General features: G+C 44.6%; 1 protein-coding gene across 3 annotated transcripts in view; it reads right to left on the reverse strand.

The window, feature by feature from the left end:
• The window catches only part of NUGGC (nuclear GTPase, germinal center associated), a 67,086-nt gene that overhangs the window by 39,366 nt on the left and 596 nt on the right, over positions 1-27,124 (reverse strand). Inside the window, exons 2-8 of one of the 3 annotated variants that reach the window (XM_017961888.3) lie at positions 26,673-26,808; positions 12,029-12,117; positions 7,818-7,922; positions 7,104-7,212; positions 5,735-5,957; positions 5,016-5,246; positions 2,351-2,560 (exon numbers count right to left, since the gene is read on the reverse strand). In XM_017961888.3, coding sequence (XP_017817377.2) covers positions 2,351-2,560; positions 5,016-5,246; positions 5,735-5,957; positions 7,104-7,212; positions 7,818-7,922; positions 12,029-12,071 — 921 coding nt within the window. In that variant the 5' untranslated portion in view covers positions 12,072-12,117; positions 26,673-26,808. Of the gene's footprint in view, positions 1-2,350; positions 2,561-5,015; positions 5,247-5,734; positions 5,958-7,103; positions 7,213-7,817; positions 7,923-12,028; positions 12,118-21,769; positions 22,103-26,672; positions 26,809-27,124 lie in introns of those variants that run through there. The other 2 variants (XM_003902593.5, XM_009212753.4) reach the window with 2 other exon arrangements.

The following is a 27,124-nucleotide window of genomic DNA, read 5'->3' on the forward strand; positions in this document are numbered from 1 at the left end:
GTGGTAAAGAGACTCGTATAGGGCCACACGACGATGGATCCTGTCTCTCCTTTATACGTGAATGGACTTTGACTTAGGCAAGAAAATAAAAACCATTACAGTCCTTTTGCTTCCGAAACTATAATCAACTTAGAAAAGCTTTGGACTCTGGGCCAGATGTGGTGCTCACATCTGTAATCCCAACACTTCAGGAGGCTAAAGCAGGCAGATCACTTGAGCTCAGGAGTTCAAGGCCAACCTGGGCAATATGGTAAAATCTCATCTCTACAAAAAAAAAAAAAAAAAAAATTAGCCAAGTGTGGTGGTGGGCACCTGTAGCCCAGATCCTCGGGAGGCTGGGACAGCAGGATTGCTCAAGCCCAGGAAGTCGAGGTGGCAGTGAACCATGATTGTGCCACTGCACTTCAGTCTGGGCAACAGAGCAAGATGCTGTCACAAACAAAACAAAACAAAACAAAAGTAGAAGCAGGTTCCAGCTCTGCAGTGTCAACAGTGGGCAGAGAACGGTCCAGCCAGTGGAAGGTCATAAGGATGCCAGGCTGGGTGCTCCTCAAGGGCAGGGCCCCCATCACCTTCATATTCCCCTTGGTCCTGGTAAGCCACAGGTGCTTAGTGTTCACTAACATGAGAAAAGGACAGCAACCATAAAGGGTGCAATGGTTAAATTTCAAACCCCACACAAAGCTCCCCACTGCCAGGGTTTGGTAAAGTTAGTGTCGCAGAAGATACAAAAAAGTTTTTCTATAAAACCAGAACTGCCAGACTTAGGAGTAGATGAGATGGCACCCCACCACCGCCACCTGCATCTCCCCAGGCCCCCGCGATGAGAATGGGACTCAGAGGGCTTCAGAGACATGTCTCAAGTCACATGACTTCTAAGTGGCAGATCAGATTCAGGGACATCTGAATTCATAATGGGTTTTAGGGAAGGCAAGGCTGGCAGCCTAACAGACATAGGGAGGGCGACTGTCTTGTTCTCCCTGCAAAGAGTGGGGTCTTGAGTAACTTCTTGTGAGAGGAGGTCAAAAAAACCCACAAGAATGCAGGAGAGCCAGGCCAGGCACAGCACGCTGGGAACCATCCCTCGCTTCAGCCTGACCTCTTCAGAGCACATTTTCTGAGCCAGAGCTGCCGGCTTTGATAAGCTGCCCAGTGTATCTGAACTGGCTGCAGCCGCGGCTCCATCCAGGGAGAGGCCGTGGCAGCCTTCCTGGGCTGTTGCTCTCTTGGCCAGGCCTGGAACTAGCCAAGGTTCGCGACTTCCACCCCAGGACCCGAGGTCTTACAGAAACTAAGGCTCACAAGGCCAGGCCTGAGCCACCGACCAAGGGGAAGGACACAGGGACTGCCTTCCTCCTACAGGAGGTGGATGAAGTACAGTCTGCCCTGGGGGAGGTGGGGTAGACAGAGCCCCAGCAGGGAAGTTAAGAAACCTGCTCTCCAGTTCAAGGCTGTGTGGTCCTGGACAAGTGACTTTCCCTCTCTGAGCCTTCATGTCTTCATCTGTACAATCAGGGCAGAGGCTAGAGCTTGCTCTAGATTGTGACTGGAAGCCGTGGTCAGCAAGCTCCCCTGGCACACAGACATTCATCTAAACAAACCTGTGGAGTTTAAAGAACTGAATTCTTCAGCAGCCGCTGTGCTGCTCACAACTCACTGATGCGGGTCCTCGCTCCCAGTCCCCTTCTAGCTCCTGGGCCTCTATGTTCCTCCCACCCTCTGCTCCAGAGTGCCTCTGTTACCGTGCCCTTTCTCAATCACATGCCCCAGTCCCTCTCTTCCTGCAAGTTTTCCCAGGAAGTCAAACTCTGGAGCAGTAGTACTAAAGACCTGGAACTTCTCCAGGCATGTCTTCCATAGTCTCCCTCCTCCACCGACCCCATGCTCCTTCTCCCATTCACCCAGGAAGAGTCACCCTGCCCCGGCCACACCAGCTTCCTCAGCCCTCCAGCTCTGTGCTGATGCTGCTTACAGTCAACACAGTTGCAGTCTCTTGGGTTCTGGGTGACTGGCTGCAGCTTCTCTGCTTTGTCCCCAACACTTGGCCTCCCAGTTCCACTCTGTCCTTGATCACTCTGATTCCTCTTAAGCCACTCTATTGCTGATCTTTCTCATACATCACACACACTTGTCCAGGCTCCAACAGTCACGTCCTATAATTCCTCCCTCCCTACTTTCTCTGGCCACCATATCCTGCCAGGGCCCTGAGACTTAGAACATAGAAATTAGAAGAATTTAATTCCAATGAGCTCATAAAATCCCTGAAGTTGAAAGCAGAGCATTCTTTGTCACTTGAGAAAGGGTAGAGGAGTTGAGGGAAGAGAGAACTAAGCCTATGAAAGACAGTCACCTTTTTCCACATCTCGTCCCTCTTGCTGTTGAAGTCGCCTGTGCCTGGGATGTCCACCAGCACGACCCCTTCTGGGATCAGGTCGGATTTGGGAAGAGTCACTTCCACATGTTTGATCAAGGGCCAGATATGCATCTCAGCGGCCTCTCCATCCCAGTCTCTCCTCTGTGTGCGGATGTAGGGGTCCAGCTTGATGGACAGCTCTTCTGCCTGAAGAAGAAAGACAGAATCATGCACGCCAGCCATGTTCCCAGCTCTGTTCATCCTGGTTGGCTGTGATGCAGGTTCATGGTAAGTATGCTTAGTAAGGGTAAGAAGTGCATCCGACAGAAGGCCTGAAATCAGGTCTGTAGGACCTAGAACCTCAGAGCCAGGAAGGACCCTGGAGATGAGGAAGTTCAAGCTCCTTACCTTACAGATGAAAAAAAATAAAGTCAGCTAAAATGGGATGTTAGGGAAGTTATAGCATTGCTAACTAATAGGTTTATCTTCTAAACTGCATTCAATTCTGAAATTAAGGTAATATGTAATTAACATTTTCATTATCAGAAAGCTAGCAATGACTATAGAAAATTAACAGTGATATGGTAACCATATTTTCCAAATTGAAAATTGATCTGAAAATGGATCTTAAAAAGAGTTTTTAAAATTTATCTTCTGATTACAAAAAATACCTTGATATGTGGGCATTTCTAGGATATTTTAATGATGGTGGGTGAGAGAGGAAATAGTTCTTAAACCACAGTTTCTGCTTAAACATGTCTTGGGACAATGACACATCCATGCCAGCAACTATGACAGTAAATCTCAACTGGGGTACTTCAGAGGACAGAGGATTTGGGATGTATGGTGGTCATTGTTAAATAAATTTCTATAGAATAGTCCTGAAAGAAAGATAAGAATGTCAATTCTTAAGAGAGTTTAAATTAAATTGCTGGATTTGTTGCAGTCTGGGTAAGGAGTAAGAGATTTCATCAATTTCAACCAAATGATAAACAGCGAAAGAGAAGATAATAAAAGCTCTTTAAGATATTGTGATTTTAAAATAGAGGAGATACCATAAGAGAGAAGTCCAGGAAAAGGCATGGGCTTGAAAAGTCTCTTTCTACTAGAGGGCTAAGCCCAATAAACTGGTTCCGGGCAAACATCATTATAGAAGACAAACTCGGATTCTAGGATCTCCAGTGGAAAGCCTGAATTTGTAAGCTCACTCATTGAGATGGTAATTCTGTTCACCTTGTTTCCGTGGGTAAATGTATGATGCTGGGAAGGAGTATTTCTAAATATGGAGTTGGCGAAGACATTGATATCCTTGTGTAAGCTGTGTGTATTCAGATAAAGTCACTAGTTTTGTAATCAGTGTGTTTCTCAGACATGCTCAGTCTATGTTTTAGATATCAGAAGTATAATCATTTTAATAGTAATATTCATCTTAAAACTATAAGAAATGGGCACTGTGTCTGATTTTCCAGATATACAAGAGATAGCAAAGTGCTTTGAAAAGGTTTCATTCATTTGATTTTTAAGTGTGCCTAGTCAAGTATTTAAACATTTTAAGAGACTCAAATATATTGAACTTTAACCGTATGCAAAAAGCCTAAGGAAATGTGATTAATTATGTAAGTATCATGGAATATTTAAGGAAGGTTTGCTTTGTTAATCAGGAGATAATTGAACATTAAACTTTAGGACGCATATAAAAATTGTACCCATTTTACCAACAGTCACTAGATTTATAAATAGAATAGCAATATTTTAAAGGTGTATTTAAAGGTGAGAGATACAAGAAAAACTAGGTTTTTAAATGTATAGCTTTCCTAAATTGAGTGTTGATTCCACAAATATTTTGTTTTAATTCAGAAATTGAATTTTAACTTAAAATAAACATTGTTTATAAAAGCAAGACTACTACTAGTTGCCTATCCAATGTCCATCCTGTTCCTCCTTTATGCCAGCAGAATCCTGATTTTCTGTCTGATTGGAAAGGCAGTGGAGTGAGACTGGTCTAAGCAAATCATGACAAGTCTGCTTTTCACTTTTTCTGGACCCCCTTTCAGCCAAGAAGGGCCATGTGGCTCAGTTCTGAACTCTGAAATCTACACAGAAATTTGTCAGAGGTATTTCTGGGAAAGCTTTTACTTTCTCATGAAAGGGGAGATGTGGCTGATGCCAACTTTTTCTCCACTTCTTCCTTCCAGGAGGCTAGCATGAAGTCTAGCACCTCGGGAGCCATCTCATGACAATGGGGTCGACGGAAGGCCAAGGGAAACAGAGATGCTGATCTTGACATTGCTGAGCCACTAAACCAACCCCACCCTTACTGCCCCCAAACCTCTTACATGAGAAAAAGAATAAATCCCTGTTTGTTTAAGCCACTATAAGTCTTCAAAAATCACTGGCAGCCCAAACTATCCCTAATTATTCTCAAGTAACTGTAAATAGTCTTCTTTTGCGCACAAGAGCTCCTCCATTCACATACTAAAAATTCCCATTTGATAGCCATAAATAATGATTATAACTTGGGCTATGGATACTTCTGATTTGGATAGCAAATTATTTCTTATTTCACACAAACACTGTACCACGAGCCTGTCCCCTGAAACAGATTCAACTGTTAGACATCAGACCCAGGATGAAATCAAGAAAAAAACGAACTTGACGCTACCTCTTCCGCCTTGAGGGTGATGACTCTGGAGGTGGGGATCTTCCTTTTGGGCTTCGCCCTCAGTAACTCCTCATAGTTCTTACTTTCTGCCCCATTTCCATAAATCATTTGTAGCTTCCAGGTGGCTTCTTCCACTGCCTCATCCCTGTTCCATGCATCTGCCTCTTCTCTGCCCAGCTCCTCCGTCCTGTGCAGGAGTTTAGTCAGGTTCTTCAGCTCCTCCCTCCACTCCTGCCAAGGCAGAGTAGGGCCAAGCCCCTCTTGACACAGACACAGAGGACTCCGACAAACAGAGGCGCCCACTGCCCCCTGTGAAGGGCCAGGGGGCTGCATATTCAGAATATCTAGGTCATCTATCTGGGGTCTCGAAGAGGGAAATGGCTTGCCCAAAGTCTCATAACAATGCAAAGACCAGGCTAGACACCCCCAGCTCACTCAACTGAACTTTCTCCTGGGATGGGCTCTTTTCATTAAACAAAGGCACGAGCTATATTTGCAAGGAATATAATGTTATCTCTGAGAGATAGTGAGAAGGAAAGAAAGAAAAGGAAGAACAAAAAGAAGGGAAACAAGAAAGAAAGGAGGGAAAGATGGAGGGAAGAGGAAGGAAGGAAAAAAGGAAGGAAGGAAGGAAGGAAGGAAGGAAGGAAGGAAGAAAGGGAGGGAGGGAGGGAGAAAAAGAAGGAAGGAATGGAAGGAGGGAGGAAGGGAACACTTACCTGGTCAGACAGAAGGTGGATTTTGGCCTCATACTGTGCACAGCAGCCGGAGCTCACTTGTACAATGCAGGAAGTACATATGCTTTCTCCAGACACCGGTAGAAACATTGCTTGCTGGATGATGGCATTGATCAGGGAGCTCTTCCCAGCCCCAGTGCTTCCAAATAATCCAATGTAGATTGGGTCCACTGTCGGCTTTTCAATCAAGGCAAGGAGCCTATTTCTGGGTGAATTTTAAAATGTACATTGTCATGATCATCAAAGTTTAGAGTGAAGAGCATTGAAACAGAATGCAAAGGAACTGAATTCTAATCCTGGGCACGTCACTAAAATCTTCTGAGTCTCTGTTCTCTCCTCTGTCAATGGAGAATAATCCCTATTTGCTACACAGAGCTGGCCTGGGGATCAAATGAGATTATGCAAAAATATTTGGTAATGATAATTCCACGCAATCCCTATAATGTCTATATAGATGTGAGGCATGTTTATTTGTATTCACCGGAAATTGCATATTCTTTTTTTTGTTTATGTGTCTGAGACAGGGTCTCGCTTTGTCACCTAGGCTGGAGTGCAGTGATGTAATCAAGGCTCACTGCAGCCTCAATCTCCTGGGCTCAAGAAACTCTCTCGCCTCAGCCTCTGAAGTAGCTGGAATTACAGGTGTGCCCCATGACACCTGACTAATTTTTTTATAGTTTGTGTAGACATAGGGCTTTGCCATATTGCTCAGGCTGGTCTCAAGTGGTCCACCTGCCTTAGCCTCCCAAAGTGCTGAGATTACAGAGGTCAGCCACTGTACCTGGACAGAAATTGCATATTCTTGACCCTAGAAATACAGTGTATACAGAGGTGAAGTATTAATAGTGTTAGGAGCAATAGAGAGTCTTACTGAACAGGAGAAGTTACAGCCTCAGCACCACTCAACTCCTTCAAGTCAGCAGAGTACAAATAGTTGGGGACATGAGCTCAGAGCCACACAGCCTGGGGTGAATTCTGGACCCTCTCACTGACCACTGGTGTGACTTTGTTCAAGTCTGGGCCTCTCTGAGCCTCGCTTTCAGTAAAATGGAAGTAATCATAATAGTTCCTACTTTATAGGAGTGTTGGATGGATTAAATTATATTTCATACACACACACACACACACACACACACACACACACACACACATATATATATATAAAGCACTTAGCAGATTACCTAACAGTGACAGCTCAATGAATGGCAACTATCCCATAGCAACAGAAATTTGTATCCTTCTTTCTTAGTTTCTAATTAAATAGTCCCTTTCCTTGTTGGGGGAAAGCACCTATAATAGCCTAAGGAAAGACACTGATATAAGATTTCAGGGTTGCAGATTTCAGACTCACATGAGATATTTGACTCCATTAGGGATGCTATCATCCAGGAAGACAGACTGAATAAGTTTCTGATAAGTGTTGCTCAAAACTCTTCTGGTCCGTGATTCCAATTTTTCATCTGGAATTAACAGAGAGAGGTCACCTGTAGGTACCTGGCAGGGATAAAGTACTAGGTCTCCAAAGGAGGTGTCTGCTGAACATCGCAGAGAAGGAAAAAAAAAATGAAATGAAAAGCCGATTAAACAAGATAGCAGGTTATCCCACACTAAGGATGGTGGCTCACTGGAGATAGCGATCATTGGTTCTGAAAATCTCCAAAGAGCCAGGCTGCTCTGAAACTCTGGTAACAGAAGTTATGGTATGCTTTGCCATGGGCTTCAGCCCATTCCAGATTCTTCCCTCCTGTGGTCATAAAAAGAAAAAAAAAAAGTGCAAGGACACCATGTTGACACCCACTGAAGCACCAACCTAATCATCTTTACAGGCTTTGTTCTAAGCAGGAAGAAGTTATTTTGATAACAACCCTCCTGCCCAGAGATGCCTGGAGACAAATTGCCTAACTGCATACTGCTGCAGAAACTTCGAGCCCTCTCTTTCCAAAACAGGTTCATTTCAAGATGTTTCATCCAGCTTCAGAATTTAACTTCCTCTTCCTTTGACCATTTTAACATACTTGGAACAGAACAGAGAACCATGTTAAAACAACAGTTTCAGGACACTCACATTCCTTAAGAGCGCTCTGCTCCACAGAGGGAAATGCTCGGAAACGCTGGTCTCGATCTGATTTCCTTCTTTTTCTCATTGGTTCTTTATATAAATCATCTTCAACTAGAGATAAACAGAGGATATATAAGATTATAGGTGTTGGGGCATGATATTCACCTCAGCCTCTAGAGTAGCTGGGACTACAGGCACATACCATCACATCTGGCAAATTTTTGTAGAGACAGTGTTTCACCATGTTGCCCAGGCTGGTCTCGAACTTACCAAAAACACAAAATTTTTTGGATTAGCCAGGTGTGGTGGTGCGCACCTGTAGTCCTAGCTACTCAGGAGGCTGAGGTGGGAGGGTCACTTGAGCCCAGGAGTTGTAGGCTGCAGTGGGCTATGATTTTGCCACTGCACTCCAACCTGGGTGACACAGCAAGACCCTGTCTCAAATATATATGTGTGTGTGTGTGTGCCTGTGTGTGTGTGTGTGTGTGTATATATATATATATAAAGAGGAACTGCTTCCAGCTCTGTCTGCCCATAAACTTATTTGGGAAAAAACACTGTTGGATCATTCCAGTTTGGTTCCTACTTCCCAGAGTCACAAGACTGTCTGCATTTAGTTCCAAAATGTAGAGTTCAATCTATCTCCCCAGATAAAAAGTTTCTATTTGCAACTCCTCAGAAGCCAAAGTGGCTAGACATTCTTCACCAAATGCCAAGTTTTAGGAAATCAACCAACTGTGTAGAGAAAAGTTGAAGACAGGGTTAAGTGTGCGGTGAGGAAAGGCCTCTGGGAGGTCTTTTCAGACTAGGAAAGAAATTGGCCTGGTGCAGTGGCTCACGCCTGTAATCCCAGGTCTTTGGGAGGCTGAGGCAGGTGGATCACGAGGTCTGGAGATGGAGACCATCCTGGCTAACAAGGTGAAACCCCATCTCTACTAAAAATACAAAAAATTACCCGGGCATGGTGGCGGGCACCTGTAATCCCAGCTACTCAGGAGGCTGAGGCAGGAGAATGGCGTGAATCCCGGAGGCAGAGTTTGTAGTGAGCCGAGATCACGCCACTGCACTCCAGCCTGGGCGACAGAGCAAGACTCCGTCTCAAAAAAAAAAAAAAGAAAAGAAAAGAGAAGAAAAAGAAATCAACTAGAAGCAGAATGCAAAGGAAAACAGGGGCCATGTGACCAGGAAAAATCACATCTTCTTGAGCCTCAATTTATTCATCTGGAAAATGAGAGAACTGACAACAACAACAAAAAAATACACATGCATTACAAGAGTTTGGATGGATGCCCTTCAGAGATCCTTAAAAATTTGGGGAATTTTTTTCCCTTCTTTGCTTGAAGACATCAGCAGCTGCTTCCTTATATAAGCAAGAACAGAAATCACCTAGAAGCAGATCTTTGTCGCTCTGTGGAGATTCATTCACTTAAGTGGTTTCCCTTGGTTATGAAGTGAAGGGCTGGTTGGGCCCATAATCCTAAAGAAGGGGTATAACCAAAATGTTGTGTTTTAGATAGATTTTAGAAAACACCCCTTGGTCGTGTTTACCTGGCTAGAAAGGGGCAAGAGGTGGATCTTTGGGGAGAAGGTTGTTGAAAATGGTTCTAACCCAGGGCTCCTAGGGCTGGCCCATGCCTTAGAAAATGGCCACGAGGTGAACCGAAAGAGTTGATCCCCAAGAATCACAGGGAGGCCATGAGGCTCCAAAACTGAGTGTGACATTCTGAGGTCATTCTCTGAAGAACCACAGAGAAGAAATGTCACATGGCACCCGAGAATGGCAGCCCACACAGAAGGCCCAGTCTCTGCTCCTGGGCTCCAGACACAGAACTCCCCGACAATTCAGGCAGCCTTCCCTCTCTGTTCAACCTTGCATCTTCCAGCACAAATGGAAGCCAACGCACACCCCGTAGAATATTCTAGTGCAAGTCATGCTATTTGCCAAGGCCTGAATCTCTGCCACCTCATGCTCCACGCTCATGCCGCAACTGAGAGTTGAGAAAGGTTACACTTCAACCCTTCCATCTCAGACATTCTAACTGATGATTGAGCTCAAATTCAAGAATTCGCCCTGGCTCAGTTTGAGGACTGCCTTAGAACAAAATACCAAGTGGTTGCTGGCTCCGTGGCTGGAGCTGGAAAGGAAGAGGCAAAGAAAGAAGAGTCTGCTGGTCAGGCCCCAGGCCAGTTACCGACTGAAGAACACTTTAATCTGTGCTCCAAAAAGCATCTCAGAACTCCAGGATGTGTCCACGACCTGTCTGTGGAAAGAGTGGAAAGGGATGTAGACTTTGTAACTCAGGAACTCTTTTGGGTAAACAATGTTTGCCTAATCTCTTAGCCATGTGTTTTATAAAACAAGGGCCAAGTCCACACATCCAGGGCCCTTATTTCAACATTGTAAGGACTGGCAACGAATCTGATAAGAGTTTGGAAGTTTATTTCTCAACTAAAGCAAAGGCTAGGAAGTCCAATACAGCAGGGTTTAAAACTTTTTCTTCAATTTCTAAAATGCGAAACTATCCGGAAAGGAGAAAATATTCCATCTTGGATTTATACCATGTAAGGGTAGTATTTTTATATTAGATTGTAACAAAAATAAACTAGTCTGAACTTAGATCACAGATCTTATTATTCTTGTTCATCACTCAAGCCCTTCCTTGCCCTTTCCAGCACTCCCCATCAAATCCTCCTAGGAACCAGCGGTTGCGGTGGATAGCGGCAGTCCAAAAAGCGTAGTATACCGCTGCTGTTCCTTCCTGCTGCCACAAGGTGTCACTTTTGAAAACTGATCCCCTCACAGCCTGAGCTGAGATGCGGTTTCATTATTGACTGTTGAACTTTTTTTTTTTTTTTGAGACAGGGTCTCCACTGTCGCCCAGGCTGGAGTGCAGTGGCAGGGTCACAGCTCACTGCAGCCTCAACCACCTTGGCTCAAGCAGTCCTCCGACCCCAGCTCCCAAGTAGCTAGAACTACAAGCACTCACCACTACACCTGGCTAATTTTTTTTTTTTTTTCTTTTTCAGCGATGAGGTCTTGCTGTGTTGCCTAGGCTGGTCTTGAACTCCTGGGCTCAAGGGATCCTCCTACCTTGGCCTCCCAGAGTCCTGGGATTACAGACATGATTCAGACCATTGCCAGAAACCGCCAGGAATCTTCCGAGCAAAACGATCCCATTCCTCAAGGCTAAGCTCAACTGAGGGAACCCCAAAGTGGCAGTTCTTCCTACATGCCTGTTCAGGCTTGCTTCAGATGCTAGCATCACCCCACTAGCCCAGAAACACTGCTTCACCTTGCCCCTAAGGAAATCCATCCCCTCGGAGTGAGGAAACGTTCCCTCTTCAGTCCTCAAAACACAAAGGATATGATACACGACTGTTTTCTGCAACTGGGGGTTACAGCCCTGTCATCGTCCTATAGGGAAGGCTCCCTCATTGGCTCCAGGGGCCCTGCATCTGCCTTCTGAGGAAGGGAAGCCACCCATACTGACTCCAATGTGAGTCACCCTTCCAGGAGCCACTCCAAGGCACCTACATCTCTCCTTCTAAGGAAAGCCGCCTAATGTCGTTCCAGGGGTCTTGTAAGAGAGGCTACCTTCAGAGCGTTCAAGGTGACTTTCTGGAACATTATTATTATTATCGAGATGGAGTCTCACTCTGTCGCCCAGGCTGGAGTGTAGTGGCACAATCTTGGCTCACTGCGACCTCCACTCCTGGGTTCAAGCGATTCTCCTGCCTCAGCCTCCCAAGTAGCCGGTATTACACGCACACACCACCACACCCAACTAATTTTTGTATTTTTAGTAGAGACAGGATTTCGCCATGTTGGTCAGGCTGGTCACGAACTCCTGACCTCAGGTGATCCACCCACCTCGGCCTCCCAAATTGCTGGGATTACAGGCGTGAGCCACCGTGCCCAGCCTGGAACATTATTTTTTTTAAAGGAAAAAGCCCCACTTATTTAACTACTGGCCAAACAGTTCACTTCATTATGAATAGGCTATTTCAGTTACTGTTGAAATATCTGATCTTCATTCACTATTTAAACTTGTCATGAGAAAGCACCTTCTGAATAAAGAGTAAGGAGAAAGCACCTTCTGAAAAAAGAGTAAGGAACAATGACAACCGTTAAATATAGTCCCAACCTATTTGCCTTTTATCCTATAACAGTAATCAGTTCCTATATCCTCCATTAGAAGATACTGCAGAGGTGTTACCTGGATGTGGTTCCTGGCCAAAAACATCCTTCATTTCTGCCATTCCTTTTTACGTGAACTCCTGCTCTTCTCCGCTTAGGAGAATCAGCCTATGAAGACAAAGTACAAAGACAGGTGGGGCAGCAGAATTTGAAAATACAGAAAGCAAAACCTAAGGATGTGTCAATCTGCTTGTGTGGTGTTTCTGCCCAGTCCAACTTATCTCTGAATCCTTCACAACATCTAGTACAGTACTTGATGGAAATATAACAAGATTAGTGTTTGAACACTGACTTCCAATAATATTTAGGCCAGGTACGGTGGCTCACACCTGTAATCTCAGGTCTTTGGGAGGCCAAGGGGAGGCAAATCACTTGAGGTCAGGAGTTCAAGACCAGCCTGACCAACACGGTGAAACCCCATCTCTACCAAAAATACAAAAATTAGCTGGTGTGGTGGTGGGTGCCTGTAATCCCAGCTACTCGGGAGGCTGAGGCAGGAGAATCGCTTGAACCTTGCAGGCAGAGGTTGCAGTGAGCCAAGATGGAACCACCACACTCCAGCCTGGATGACAAAGTGAGACTCTGTCTTGAGGGGGGAAAAAAAAGTCTAAACCAATAGTACCTGAGAGCTTTAGGATAACTCATGCTGAAATGAGAATAAGCCTCTGGTGACCAGAGCTGTGAAGGTGAGTTTATATAGCTTCGCTGCCTTGGGTGGCATCGGTGCTCCACTGGGGCAAGCCTTGAACCCTGTGCCAGTGATATTTAGTTCCAGTAAGTCTCAGCAGGAATCTGGGAGGTAGATGGAACATTAGATATTCCTAGAGTTCCCTTGAGTTGCTTTGGGGGGCTGCTGACTGGGGAAGGAGATACAGTGACTTGGTTCCCTGGACCTTCCTCACCAAGCGCAACTTCCACCAAGAGGACACCCCTCCTGGGCTCTCCTTGCAGCTTGCAGCATAGAGGGTCTGCAGGAGGGAGAGGAGAGGCACATCCGAAAGAAGAAGGGACAGATTAAGCTGGTCTCCAGTCCACTGGCAGATAGGGCTTGGACACAGAGGGAGAACTCGACCCATGGAGGCTCAGAACAGAGGGCACTGCCCAGATAGGGTAGAATCTGCTAGCCTGGAGCTGCTTCATCTCCACCCATAGAGAAGAATTAGAAGAACGTGAGTGGGAAACACCCAACGTGCTTACTTGCCGTTATCTGATGTTTCTGTTTGGATCACTCAGCCGTGTATTTCCAAAGCAGAGTCACCAGCCCTTCTGAAATATGCAAAATCACCCCTGATCTGTCCTACTAGACCTACAGGCTGTTATTTAGGGAAACTATGTCTCATTTACACATTAACCCCAAATTAAAATCACCATCATCAGTTACTCTTAGTTTGGTTTGCAGATATTAACTGACTAAACGGCTTCTGTATTTGGCGGGTGCTGGGTGAATGGGGTGAGAGCCCCTATTAAGTGCGAGATTCTGAGTCTTAGGTAGACCTCTTTCCCTCTCCCTTCCTCCTCTCTGCAGCCCACTTTCACACCATCTCACACTCTTTACAGTTCTCCAAAGCAGGGTATCCTATTGAACTCTTGAGCATTTTAGCACATGTGGGATGCCCTTCCCTTCTTCTCCCAGGTGAATTCCTGCTCTTGCTTCAAAATCCTGTTTTAGTGTTTCCTCTATGAAACGGTGTCTGATACCCACTCATTCCCCTCCTGTGTCCCCGCTGCTCCATACACACCTGTGTTATAACACTGATTGTACTGTGCTTACATCTCTTCCTCCTGGTTGAACCACTCGAGGTCAGAGGACTGCATTTTTTTCAGTGGTGCATTTCTATCAAGAAGGGCAATGACTAACTAAATGTTAGCTGAATGAATGGATAACATAATGGATGGGAAGCTTTTGATGAGATTCCACACCAAAGGATGTTTAAAAGCTAAATTTGTTGTTTTTGTCTGGTGGTTTGTTTGCTTGTGACAGAGTCTTGCTCTATTGTCCAGGCTGGAGTGCAGTGGCACGATCTCAGTTTACTGCAACCTCCACCTCCTAGGTTCAAGCAATTTTCCTGCCTCAGCGTCCAGAGTAGCTGGGATTAGAGGCATTGCACCATCGTGCCTGGCTAATTTTTGTAATTTTAGTAGAGATGGGATTTCGCCATGTTGGCCAGGCTGGTCTTGAACTCCTGGACTCAAGTGATCCACCCGCCTCAGCCTCCCAAAGTGATGGGATTACAGGTATAAGCCACAATGCCTGGCCCTGAATTCATTTTTGATATGTTAGAGTCCTTGCTTAAAGAGTAAAGCAAAGAGTAGAAATCAATAGTCAAGTATGCAAATAGAGCAGCACTCACAGTGAGGACTGCTCCACGGGGATGAGGAGTATTTGATGTGAGGAAGGGAAGACACAGGTAAAGGCAGAAGATGGTGGTGGGGGGTGGGGGGGACTTCATGGTGGTCTTCAAATGCATTACCTTACAGCTACAAATAAAAGAGACATCCTGCGTATTTTCTAGGGTTCCCAGAGGGTAGGAATAGATCCACTAGGTGGAAAGCACAAGAAAGATTTTGGCTTAACATTCTCAAGTAATCAGAGTCGTCCAAAATAGAATGAGCTCCCTTAGGAATAAGTGAGTTTTCTGCCTCTAGAGGTGTCTGAACCTATATTGATATGACCACCTAATAATGACATTGGGATAGATAAATTTTAAGCCTTCTTCAAATCCCAAGATTCTACATTCTTACTTGAAATTTTCACCAGGAAAGCTGGTAGAAGTGTGCTAATGAGGTCACCAAATTTCACAAGAGGCACAAGCAATTTCTGGTTTGGAATACTGAGTCAGAAATGCTGACACACATCAAAACCTAAGTGCGTTACGAGAAAAAAAGACAGATGGGCTATAACATGGGTAAACATACCATAATGCATGTCAATAATTTTAGGCAGGGTGTGATGGCTCACATCTATAATCCCAGCACTTTGAGAGGCTGAGGAGGGAGGATCGACTGAGCCCTGGAGTTTGAGACCAGCCTGGGCAACCAAGTGAGACCTTGACACTACCAAAAAAAATTAGCCGGTTGTGGTGACACACACCTGTAGCACCTGCTATTTGGGAGGCTGAGGTGGGAGGATCCCTTGAGCCCTGGAGGTCAAGGTTGCAGTGAGCTATGATTGTGCCACTGCACTCCAGCCTGGGTGACAGCAAGACCCTGTCTCAAAGGAAAAAAAAAAAAAGCTGGATACAGAACTAGGATTACCCCTAGGAAAAAGATCTGTTGTTTTCTGAAGAGAGCAGCTCAAGGAGCAAATCATATGAAAGGTTAGGCATCATATTATCACAGTGAGCACTGGAAGCAAAACAAAATGTATGATCCAACCAGTGGATAAATCCATGGTCGACCTCCAGGACAGCTGGTGTGCTGGAATTCAAATTCTAGGAGGAAACCGTGGAGCCAGATAAAGTACAAAAGAACTGACAGGCCAAGTTGACAAGAGGCGTGATCATACAGACACTAAGATTAGGGTCCTTCAGTTGAGACAGCTGTGGATTAAAGGGCAAAAAATCATAGGGCTTTGAGTTTAGAGCAGAAGCAGTTGTGGTCACTGAATTCTGGAATACGGGTGGTGGTTCTGGCTTCTTTTGGAATCACAGGAACTTTAGTTCATTTGACTTTATTTACTAAATCAACAGTACACAAAGTCCGGCAAGGGCCATTAGCATGTAACTAGCTGGGGTTGGGTTGGGTTTAGCTGCATGCAACGAAGACAGAAAACCACACACCTTCCTCTGTAGCAGCATCTATGGTTTCCGTATACAAGTGAGTTGTGAACTCTAACTGAAATTTGGAATAACTGGAAATTATGTGGATTTGGTTGTAGTGGATTGGGCTTCAAATTCCTTTGGCCAATGTTCAAAGACTGGCATGAAGGGATCATTTGATGACCAAACAAAAACACTGGCAAGTGGAAAGGGATCATTTGCAAAAAGGCTAAGTGGACAGAAGAAAATAAACACCAAGTACTTAAAAAGGAAAAGCGATAAACAAATGGGGGTAGTTTGGTACAGACGTTCAGTATATAGTCGTTGGGTTGAACTAAATGATGAGGTGGGAAGAACATTAGGCTGGAAATCAGGTGTGGAAGTTTCCAGCTCCGGCTTTGCCACCAACCAATAAAGCTGGAGGACTTCAGACAAGTCGTTTTATCACCCTGACCTCAGGTTTCCCACGTGTAAGGCAAAGACTGAACTAGTCCTTTAAGTGTGAGTGTTCTCTGATTTAGATGAGTGGTAAAAAGATGAAAATTCTCATTTTGAAAATGTCACTTGTCATTGAAACCAAGACCATACCAATGATTAGGGCTTCCATGTGGCCAAAGGCAGTACACCGAGAGCACTGTGATTGCAAGTGCATTGTATTAAGGAGAAAATGAGCCATGGGAGTATAGTCCTTCTTCAAATCATCCTGCAGTCTGTTTCCCCGCAAAGGGAAGGAATGGTGGTGTTCACTGTGAAAATTTGGTTTCTGTGGAGAAGCAATTGATAACAGTCCAAATGTATTGCTCAGATAGGCAAAGTTCTGCCTGTGTGGTTTATTTTGCTTGTATTTCAGCTATGTGGTTAGCACTGAAGTTTTGCTTTTAGTGCTTATTTACATTCCTGTGCACTGAACCTAAGAATAGCATCTTTTAAATAAGATTGTGGACATTCAGCTAGATATAGGAAGGTCGCATAGAACTGGTTTCCTGATAAATAACTGTAACTTTTTACAGTTACTCTTGCTTCTCTCCCTCTCCTTTTCTTCTGTTTGTATTTGCTTATTGTCTTTTTCTTACAGGAAAATCACAGAGGCAACACAAATGCAGGTCATTCCTGTACTAGAACAGCTGCATATCATGGCATTGAATAAAGAATGCGGGCTGGGTGCAGTGGCTCACGCCCGTAATCCCAGCACTTTGGGAGGCTGAGGCAGGTGGATCATGAGGTCAGGAGTTTGAGACCAGCATGACCAGCATGGTGAAACCCCATCTCTACTAAAAATACAAAAATTAGCCAGGTGTGATGGCACGTGCCTGTAATCCCAGCTACTCAGGAGGCTGATGCAGGAGAATTGCTTGAATCCGGGAAGCAGAGGTTGCTGTGAGCTGAGATCAAGCCACTGCCAGCCTGGGCAACAAAGTGAGACTCTGTATCAAAAAAAAAAAAAAAAAAAGGAATGCGAGGGCCCCTTCTTCTACAGATCCAGACCCTGAGGACCAGGAAGGGGAAGAAACTTGTCCAAGGTCACATAGTAAGGTTATGGCAATGAGGGCTGAAATTCAGGTTTCCTGACTCCAAGTTCAATGTTCTTTTCATCACATTCAGCAACCTCTAATAGGCACTATTTAAACAAGCCCCCTGGAGCTCAGGCATAGGGGAATGGAGGCAGTGGTGCCTACAAAGGAGGGTTCCCTCAAACGCATGGCAAAGGCATTTCATGAGAAGGAAGGCTGTTGAGTGGGGAGAGAGAGTAGCAACTTGATAGAACTGTAAGCAGGAACTCAAGCTGAAGCCACTGTCTGCAAACTGCTTTTTTGTTTTTTGTTTGTTTTGTTCTTTGGGTTTTTTTTTGTTTTTTGTTTTGAGATGGAGTTTTTGCTCTATCGCCCAGGCTAGAGTATAGTGACACATGATCTCAGCTCACTGCAACCTCCACCTCCCAGGTTCAAGCGATTCTCCTGCCTCAGCCTCCTGAGTAGCTGGGATTACAGGCAACTGCCATCATGCCTGGCTAATTTTTGTATCTTTAGTAGAGACGAGGTTTCACCATGTTGGCCAGGTTGGTCTCGAACTCCTGACGTCAGGTGATCTGCCCACCTTGGCCTCCCAAAGTGCTGTGATTACAGGCGTGAGCCACCACATCCAGTCTTACTGCCTGCAAACTCAAAGACACCCTCAGAAGTAAAACAAGCCAGAGAGAGACAGACAGAGAGAGAGAGAGAGAGAGAGACAGACTATCAGAGGAGTACATTTTCACTGCATTTTTTCTGTGTTCAATGCAAAATTCAATGTGTTTATTACAAATGACAAATGTCCTTTTCTTTTCCCCTAGTTATTCTCCTTAGGCAGAATCTCATTTCACCCTACCTTGCCTCGCATCATTAACCCTTGCCAAAACTATTTACTTACTTAAATTTAAATACTTAAATTAGCACAGTTTCTCAAAGGGGCATTTTGGTCATTAACATTGGTTTACTCTCTACTTTTAATAAATATGGGAAGTGCTTAGTACATAGCAAGCACTAAATAAATTGTCTGTTGAATGAATGATGGTAGATACAATTTTTTGAGATCTGTCTATATCTAGATATAGATATATATCTTAGATAGTAAGATTAAGAATAGCAGGAATTATATTTATTATTTTATTTATTCATCCATTCATTCAACAAATATTTGTGAGTACCTATGGTGCACCAGGCATCGTTCTAGATACTGGGGATATAGCAGGGAACAATATGGGCACGGTATCTGCAAACAAAGGGCTTCCATATTCCAGATGTGAATGGTGGAGTGAAAATTACTAGGGATTTGGAGTCAGAATGCCTGGATTTTTGCTCCTGCTCCCAAACTTCAGTACAACACAGAGCAAATCAGCTGATCTCTCTGAGCCTCTATTTCTCCACATATAGGATAGAATTGGTTAAAAAAAAAATACCTTTATCAAGAGTTAATTGGCCGGGCGCGGTAGCTCATGCCTGTAATCCCAGCACCTTGGGAGGCCAAGGTGGGCAGCTCACTTGAGGTCAGGAGTTTGAGACCAGCCTGGCCAACATGATGAAACCCTGTCTCTACTAAAAATACAAAAATTAGGGCCGGGCACAGTGGCTCACGCCTGTAATTCCAGCACTTTGGGAGGCCAAGGCAGGCGGATCATGAGGTCAGGAGATTGAGACCATCCTGGCTAACACGGTGAAACCCCATCTCTACTAAAAGTACAAAAAATTAGCCAGGCGTGGTGTAGTGGTGGGCGCCTGTAGTCCCCGTTACTTGGGAGGCTGAGGCGGGAGAATGGCATGAACCCAGGAGGCGGAGCTTGCAGCAAGCCAAGATCACGCCACTGCACTCCAGCCTGGGCAACAGAGCCAGACTCCATCTCAAAAATAAATAAATAAATAAATAAATATATATATTTATAAATTAGCCGAGTTTGGTGCTGCATGCCTGTAATCCCGTAATCCCAGCTACTTGGGAGGCTGAGGCTGGAGAGTTGCTTGAAGCCAGGAAACAGAGGTTGCAGTGAGTCAAGATAGCACCACTGCACTCTAGCCTAGGCAATAGAGCAAGACTCCATCTCAAAAATAAAAATAAAAAGAGTTTGTTGTGAGAATCAAATGTGATAATGAATGCAAAATTGCTCTACAGGCACTTATGTATCTGTAAAAATGTTATTTTTTAAATATTTTGTGAAAGTAGTTAAACTAGAAATCAGTACCAGTATCATCCAAGACACATCTGTTAGTCTTTGGGGAACAAATGCCACTTTAGCTGAGATCCTGACTCCCATTCTTGTCACCACTGATCAAGCACATTGAGGATGCTCTACCATCTTCCTTAAAGAATCTTTGATTAGCTGGGTGCAGTGGCTCACGCCTGTAATCCCAACAGTTTGGGAGGCCAAGTCAGGCAGATTGCAAAGTCAGGAGTTCGAGACCATCCTAGCTAACACGATGAAACGCCGTCTTTACTAAAAATACAAAAAATGAGCCAGGCGTTGTGGCACACACCTGTAGTCCCAGCTACTCTGGAGGCAAAGGCAGAGGAGTAGCTTGAACCCGGGAGGCGGAGGTTGCAATAAGCCGAGATCATGCCACTGCACTCCAGCCTGGGCGACCGAGTGAGACTCTGTCTCAAAAAAAAAAAAGAATCTTCCGTCAAGTTTTTTCGTGCTCTCACAAGAAAGCAAGCTAAAGAATGAAAGAATGAAGAGGAGGAGACTATTAATGAAATGATAGAATGTTGATGAAATTTAGAATTTATTTCCTTTCTCTTTGAGTTTGAGTTTAGGTTTAAGTAACTTTGGTGTTGGCAAGATTTCCTAACCACCTTGTTGGCCCCTGCACTGCTCTTCCAAATAGGGATGTCCCAGGGGAGCAATTTAAACACATTAGCTCAGAAGCAAAAGTGAAACAAGGGCCTCCAAATCTCTAAAGGAAAAGAGACATGTTTTCAGCATTAACACATCGGCTAATGTGTTCAGCATTAGAAGCGTGGCCACCAGAAGCAGTCAGAGTAGAAGGGAGGCTTTGGGATGACATGTTTTTCTCCATCTTTCTTCCCTAGGTAAAGAGGTAAGCAAAATAAGCAGATATTTTCATAACGTATTTTAGCAGATTCTAGCGAAACGAATTTGAATCTTCTCATATTGCTCTCCCAAGCTTGTTAAAGCTAATGAGGCATAAGATGACACTTCCCTCCTTATCAGGAATTCATACACCTGCCAGTAATTTCTGCAATAGCTGTTTTCTTTTGGGAGGAATGATTAATGACTTGCCTAAGATCACACTGTTCAGTAAAATTCAAACTAAAACCTGATTCCCCCATTTCTAGCCCACTGGCCTTTTTACATAGCCTTAAAATTCACTTAAACAGCCTGGGCATGGTGGCTCATGCCTGTAATCCTAGCACTTTGGGAGGCTGAGATGAGAGGATCCCTTGGGACCAGGAGTTTGAGACCAGCCTTGGCAAAAAAGCGAGACCCTCATCTCTACAACATTTTTTAAAAAAAAATTAGCTGGGCGTGGTGGCATGCATCTGTAGTCCCAGCTATTCAGGAGGCTGAGGCAGGAGGATTACTTGAGCCAGAAGGTCAAGATTGCAGTGAGCCATGTTCACACCACCGCACTCCAGCCTGGGTAACAGAGCGAGGCCTTAAAAACAAACAAACAAAACCCCCAAAATTCACTTAAGCAAACAGAAAAGTAGAATTTAATTTTCCCTCAAGAAATAACTTGCTTTAAGAAAATCAAATGAGAGAGAAGAGATAAATGTCCCATACAGAAGAATTCCAAATAATTTACATAGCTACTCCATCCTCAAGGAGGTAGAACAAAACTCCCTGCTCCTTAAGTATGTGCTGTGCATAGCAACTTCTTTCCAAAGAGAACAGGGCAGAGATTAGAGCAGGGAAAGGGTCACTTTATAGCAGAGAAACCAGACAAGCACTGCCTCCGCCAGGTGGTCAAGGTCAACACCAACAGTCCTAAAACATGTTGACGATATTGTCCCTTGATATGATGTGATGAGAACAGCACTTAAACTCTGTGACTCCTTCCCCAAAACCCGTAACTCCAGTCTAATCATGAGAATAACCTCAGACAAATGCCAGTAAGAGAAGCCTACAAAATACCCAACGAGTACTCCTCAAAACCGCCAAAAAGTCTGAGAAACAACATTACAGCTAAGAGAAGCCTAAGGGAACATAACTAAATGTAATGTGCTATCCTGAATAGGATTCTACAGTAGAAAGAGACGTTAGATAAAAACCAAGAATCTGAATCAAGTACAGACTTTAACAATAACATATCAGTATGTGTTCATCAGTTGTAACAAACGTACCACACTAATATAAGATAATAGGGGAAGCTGGGTGGGAATTACATACGAATGCTCTAAACTATCTTCTCAATATTTCTGTAAACTCAAAACTGTTCTAAAAATTAAGGTCCATTTTTTAAAAATCAACCACAAGTTACAGTATAAATGACATAAAAGAAACAACTTACCAGAAGTCACTGAAAACAAAAACGAAAACAAAGTTCTGCTTTGGTTATAGGAGTCCACAGAGGAGATGGTGGCAGCTTCTCCTTGGTTCAGGTATTTGGAACCAGCTGGGGTACGCAGCCCTTTGGGCCACAATCGCAAAGCCACGTTTACACAGCAGAAGTGAAACTGACTTGCCAACAGGGAGCTATTTACCACGGTCTCCTCCCACAGATACTATTTATGCTGTCTTCTTTCACTGAAATCTACATTTGCCAGGGGCGGCGGCTCACTCCTGTAATCCCAGCACTTTGGGAGGCCAAGGCAGGCAGATCACTTGAGGTCAGGAGTACAAGAGCAGCCTGGCCAACATGGTGAAACCCCATCTCTACTAAAAATACAAAAAAACAAACAAAAAAATTAGCCAGGTGTGGTGGCGGGACCCTGTAATCCCAGCTACTCAGGAGACTGAGGCGAGAGAATCACTTGAGCCTGGGAGGTAGAGGTTGCAGTAAGCCGAGATTGCGCCACTGCACTCCAGCCTGGGTGACCGAGCAAGACTCCATCTCAAAAAAAAAAAAAAAACCTAAATGGTACATGAAATGGGGATCTTGCATTCTTCTCTGCCATGTTCCTACAAGTAGGCAGATCTGTCTTTTTTCCTTTCCAGATGCATCGCTGCGTCCCTCCACAGCATCCTTTCTCTGAGGGTGAACGCTATTCAGATGACTGGCTCACTGGAGCAGATAGGAAAAATGCCCCAGTTCCGAGAGAGACAAAGCACTGGCTCCCAGACACCCAACTATAAGACATGACTGGGAGAGATGGAGGACATGAGATAATAAATATAAACTTATTCTTGACCCAAAGTCTTAAAATTCACCAAAAATAACATCTGCCAAAAATAAAACAACACTGGATTATTTGAGTGTAGAAATGAGTGATATACTGCTTTACATCTCTTTCTGGAACTTAAATTTTAAATCCGTATATTTTTATTTTATTTATTTATTTATTTAGAGACAAAGTCTTGCTCTGTCACCCCCAGGCTGGAGTGTAGTGGCGCGATCATAGCTCACTGCAGCCTCCACCTCCCAGGTCAAGCCATCCTCCCACTTCAACCTCCTGGGCAGCTGGGACCACAGCCATGTGCCAGCATGCCCGTCTAATTTTAAATTCATATTTTTAATAAACCCAGAAAACAAAAATTTTAAAGTACTGTCCAGGAAAGAAGAAACTAAAACCCACTCCAAATACAGGGAAAAAGCTGTTCCTTGAACCCTCAGCTTCAGGGTGTAACTTTTTTCTTTTTTTTTGGTGAGACAAAGTCTCGCTCTGTCACCCAGGCTAGAGTGCAGTGGCATGATCTCAGCTTACTGCAACCTCTGCCTTCTGGGTTCAAGAGATTCTCCTGTCTCACCCTCCTGAGTAGCTGGGATTACAGAGGTACGCCACCATACCTGGCTAATTTTATTTTATTTTATTTTATTTTTTTATTTTAGTAGAGACAGGGTTTCACCATGTTGGCCAGACTGGTCTTGAACTCCTGACCTCATGTGATCCGCCCACCTTGGCCTCCCAAAGTGCTGGGATCACAGGCGTGAGCTACTGTGCCAGGCCAAGGGTGTATGGTACCTTTAAAAGCCAACTCAGTCATTACCAAGAAAACCCTCAGTACTCTAGGTATGTATTTAGTCCAAAGAGGGGATTCAGAATGTAAAGAGGTCAGAACAGGGAAAGAATTGAAGATAAATGTTTAGACTGTGGTCTTAAAAACTGCTTTGAACTTTTGGCAAGATGACGTCCCTCCTCCATAAGAAAACCACAGAAACAGCAAGCTAAAGTTCAGAGCAAAGAAAGTCAGCACAAACGCCACCCTGGGTGCTGAGTCTTATACTGATCTCTAGGCAAAATCACACCTTACACTTAACATTCATGTCACGCGTGCTCAGCTCTCCCTCTACTGGCTATTTCTTAGCTTCAACAGTTCATCACAAATGCTACTAAATTACTTAATTACTGAAATTAATTTTGAGCACGTTTAAAGCTTCCTGGGGCCAGGCACAGTGGCTCACGCCTGTAATCCCAACATTTTGGGAGGCCGAGGTGGACGGATCACCTGAGGTGAGGAGCTCAAGACCAGCCTAGCCAACAGGGTGAAACCCCATCTCTACTAAAAATACAAAAATTAACCAGGCATGGCGGCACACACCTGTAGTCCCACCTACTCAGGAGGCTGAGGCAGGAGAGTTGCTTGAACCCAGGAGGCAGAGGTTGCAGTGAGCGAAGATCAGGCCACTGCACTCCAGCCTGGGTGACAGAGCGAGACTCCATCTCAAAAAATAAAAATTAAAGCTTCCTGGGTTCCTTCGTTTGTTTGCTTGTTTTTTTGTTTTAGACAGGATCTCACTCTGTCACCCAGACTGAAGTGTAGTGGCGTGATCACGGCTCACTGCAACCTTGACCTCCTGGGCTCAAGTGATCCTCCCGCCTCAGCCTCCCAAGCAGCTGGGACTACAGGCATGTGCCACCACACTTGGCTTAAAAAAACAAAACAAAACAAAAAAACTTTAGTAGAGATGAGATCTCCTTATGTTACCCACGCTGGTCTCAAACTCCTGAGCTCAAGCGATCCTCCCATCTCAGCCTCCCAAAGTGTTGGGATTACAGGTGTAAGCCACCGGGCCCAGCCTCTGGGGTTCTTTATGGTAGTCCTTGGCACCTGCTATTGGATACCTGAATGCTAGGCCTGTTAGATGTTTCTCTATTCTCTCAGGCTGAATTTCCATTGAACTCACAGAAGCAATGAGAATGTCCACAGAGCCTCATCATCACACCCAACCACCTATCCAGTGCTCTGCCCTCCAGCCTGTTACTAGATGAATTATTCATGCACCCATTGAAGGCCAATCCCTTCTCTGTGCACCAGATTCCATCCCTCTCTCTAACTGAAGAACCACGTAGAGTACCTCCTCCTCTTCTCTAATTCACCAAACTTTCACTCTCTACTGGATTATTCCCATCTGTGAACAGACTTGATGTCATTTATTCCACCTTAATAAACACTCCCCTGAACCTCCATTTCCCTGCCAGGTATTAGTACATTTCTCTGCACTTCTTTATGACAAAACTCCTAGCCAGGCATGGTGTCAGCACTTTGGGAGGCTGAGGCGGGAAGATTACTTGAACCCAGGAGTTCAAGACCAGTCTGGGCAACATAAGGAGACCCCCATCTCTACAAAAAATAAACATAAAAACTAGCCAGGCATGGTGGCACATGCCCGTAGTTCCAGTTACTTGCAGGGCTGAGATGGAAGGATCACTTGAGCCTGGGAGTTCAAGGTTGCAATGAGCTGTGATTGCACCACTGCACTCCAGCCTGGGTGACAGAGCAAGACCTTGTCTCCAAAAACAAACAAACAAACAAACAAAACCCCACAACTCCTCAAAAGAGTTGTCTCTACTTACTGTCTCAAATTCCTTTCCTCTCAAGCTAATATAAACCTACTCCAGCCAATCCTTCACCCTTCCCATTCCATTAAAACTGTCCTTGTCAAAGTCCACAATGATCCTGGTAAATTTTCAACCTTTATCTTCCTTGAGCCATCAGGAGCATTTGACCTGGTTGATCATCCCCTCCTGTTTGACAAACTTCCTACACTTGGCTTTCAGATAACCACTGCCCTAGTTTTCATCCCATCTTCCTGGAAGTGCCCCTCAGTCTCCTTCGTTGGTTATTCCCCTGCTCCTCAACCTGTTAATAATAAAATACCCCAAGGCTTTGTCGTTGGTCTCTTGCCTTTCCACAGCCACCTGTTTCATAGCTTTCAATTTTGCTCACACGCCGATGGCTCTCAACTGATATCCAGTGTCAACCTCTTTCATGTCTTCCTGTTCACTAGTCATCAGAAAATACAACAGGTTCAAACCAATCCCCGCCAGTCCCTTGAAACATCTCTCCACCTAATCTCCATTTCAGCTAATTCTAACCACATTGTTCCAGTCCCTTGGTCCAAAAGCTTTGGTGTCACACTAGATGTTGCTGTCTGCCTTTCATATGCCACATCTGATCTGTCAGAAAGTCTTGTTGAAATTCTCAAATTATATTCAGAATCTGAACACTTCTTACCACTTTCACTGCTGACTACCCCGATTTGAGTCACAATAATCTCTGGCCTCGTTCAGTGGTTCCTAAACGTTGATGCACGTTGGAATAACCCAGGATCTTTTAAACGTGCTAATGTCTGATTCCCATCCCTTGATATTCTGATTTAATAGGTGTGGGATGGGATCTGGGCACTGGGATTTTTCACTGTTCTCCAGGTGATTCCAATTGCAGCAAAGTTTGGGAATCATTGGCCTGGCTATGGTAACCGCCACCCACCTGATCTCCCCACTTCTACACCAACCCCCTCCCGCAGTCTATTCTTAATGCAGCAAATAGACATGCTCTACATGCAATTCTAGTAGGGTATATGTTCCTGTCTTTATTAACGGGAGAGGTTCTTAATCTCCAGCCCATGGACAAGGGAGATTATAGATGGATTTCAGGAAAACATCCCAAGTCCTGCCTCCAAATTTTGCAAAATTTTGTGCCTGTTTTTCTGGAGAACGTAAACCAGTGTCTGAGACAGGTCTCAATCTGGAGGTTTATTCTGCCAAGGTTGAGGACACACCCAGGAAAAAGAGACATAAGTTATGGTGGAATCTGTGGCCTGTGGTTTTTCCAAAGGGAGTTTTGAGGACTTCAATATATAAAGGGGAAAGAGCAGGCAGGAGGGGAAAGAGAAACAATAACGCATTCATTTCACACTCAGTAAATCTGCCTTTTACAGAAGACAAAATAAACATAGAGGAAGGAGTCAAATACGCATTTTTCTTGGGGTGGGCTAAAGGCTGATTTCTAGTCTTGTCTTTGTCCCCTACCTGTTAATTTACACGTCGAGGTTGAATTCAACAGAACTGTTGTAAGGTGAAGTTCTTGCCGCTCACAAGGAATTTCCCTGTGAACAACTCCTCTGGGAGGATACCTGGGGAGATATGTGGGCTTCTGCCTTTGCAGCTGTTTAGGAACAGAATAAAAGCAGTTTTTGCGTGACTCAGTTCCCAAACTTAACTTTTTGTTATCGTTGTTGAGACAGGGTCTCACTCTACTGTCCAGGCTGCAGTGCACTGGACAACAGAGCACGATCTCCACTCACTGCAACCTCCACCTCTGGGTTCAAGAGATTCTCCTGCCTCAGCCTCCCAAGTAGCTGGGATTACAGGCGCGCACCACCACGCGTGGCTAACTTTTGTACTTTTAGTAGAGACACGGTTTCACCATGTTGGCCAGGATGGTCTCGAATGCCTGACCTCAGGTGATCTGCTGGCCTCGG

The sequence above is a fragment of the Papio anubis genome, chromosome 8 (assembly GCF_008728515.1).
Source record: "Papio anubis isolate 15944 chromosome 8, Panubis1.0, whole genome shotgun sequence".
NCBI lineage: Eukaryota > Metazoa > Chordata > Mammalia > Primates > Cercopithecidae > Papio > Papio anubis.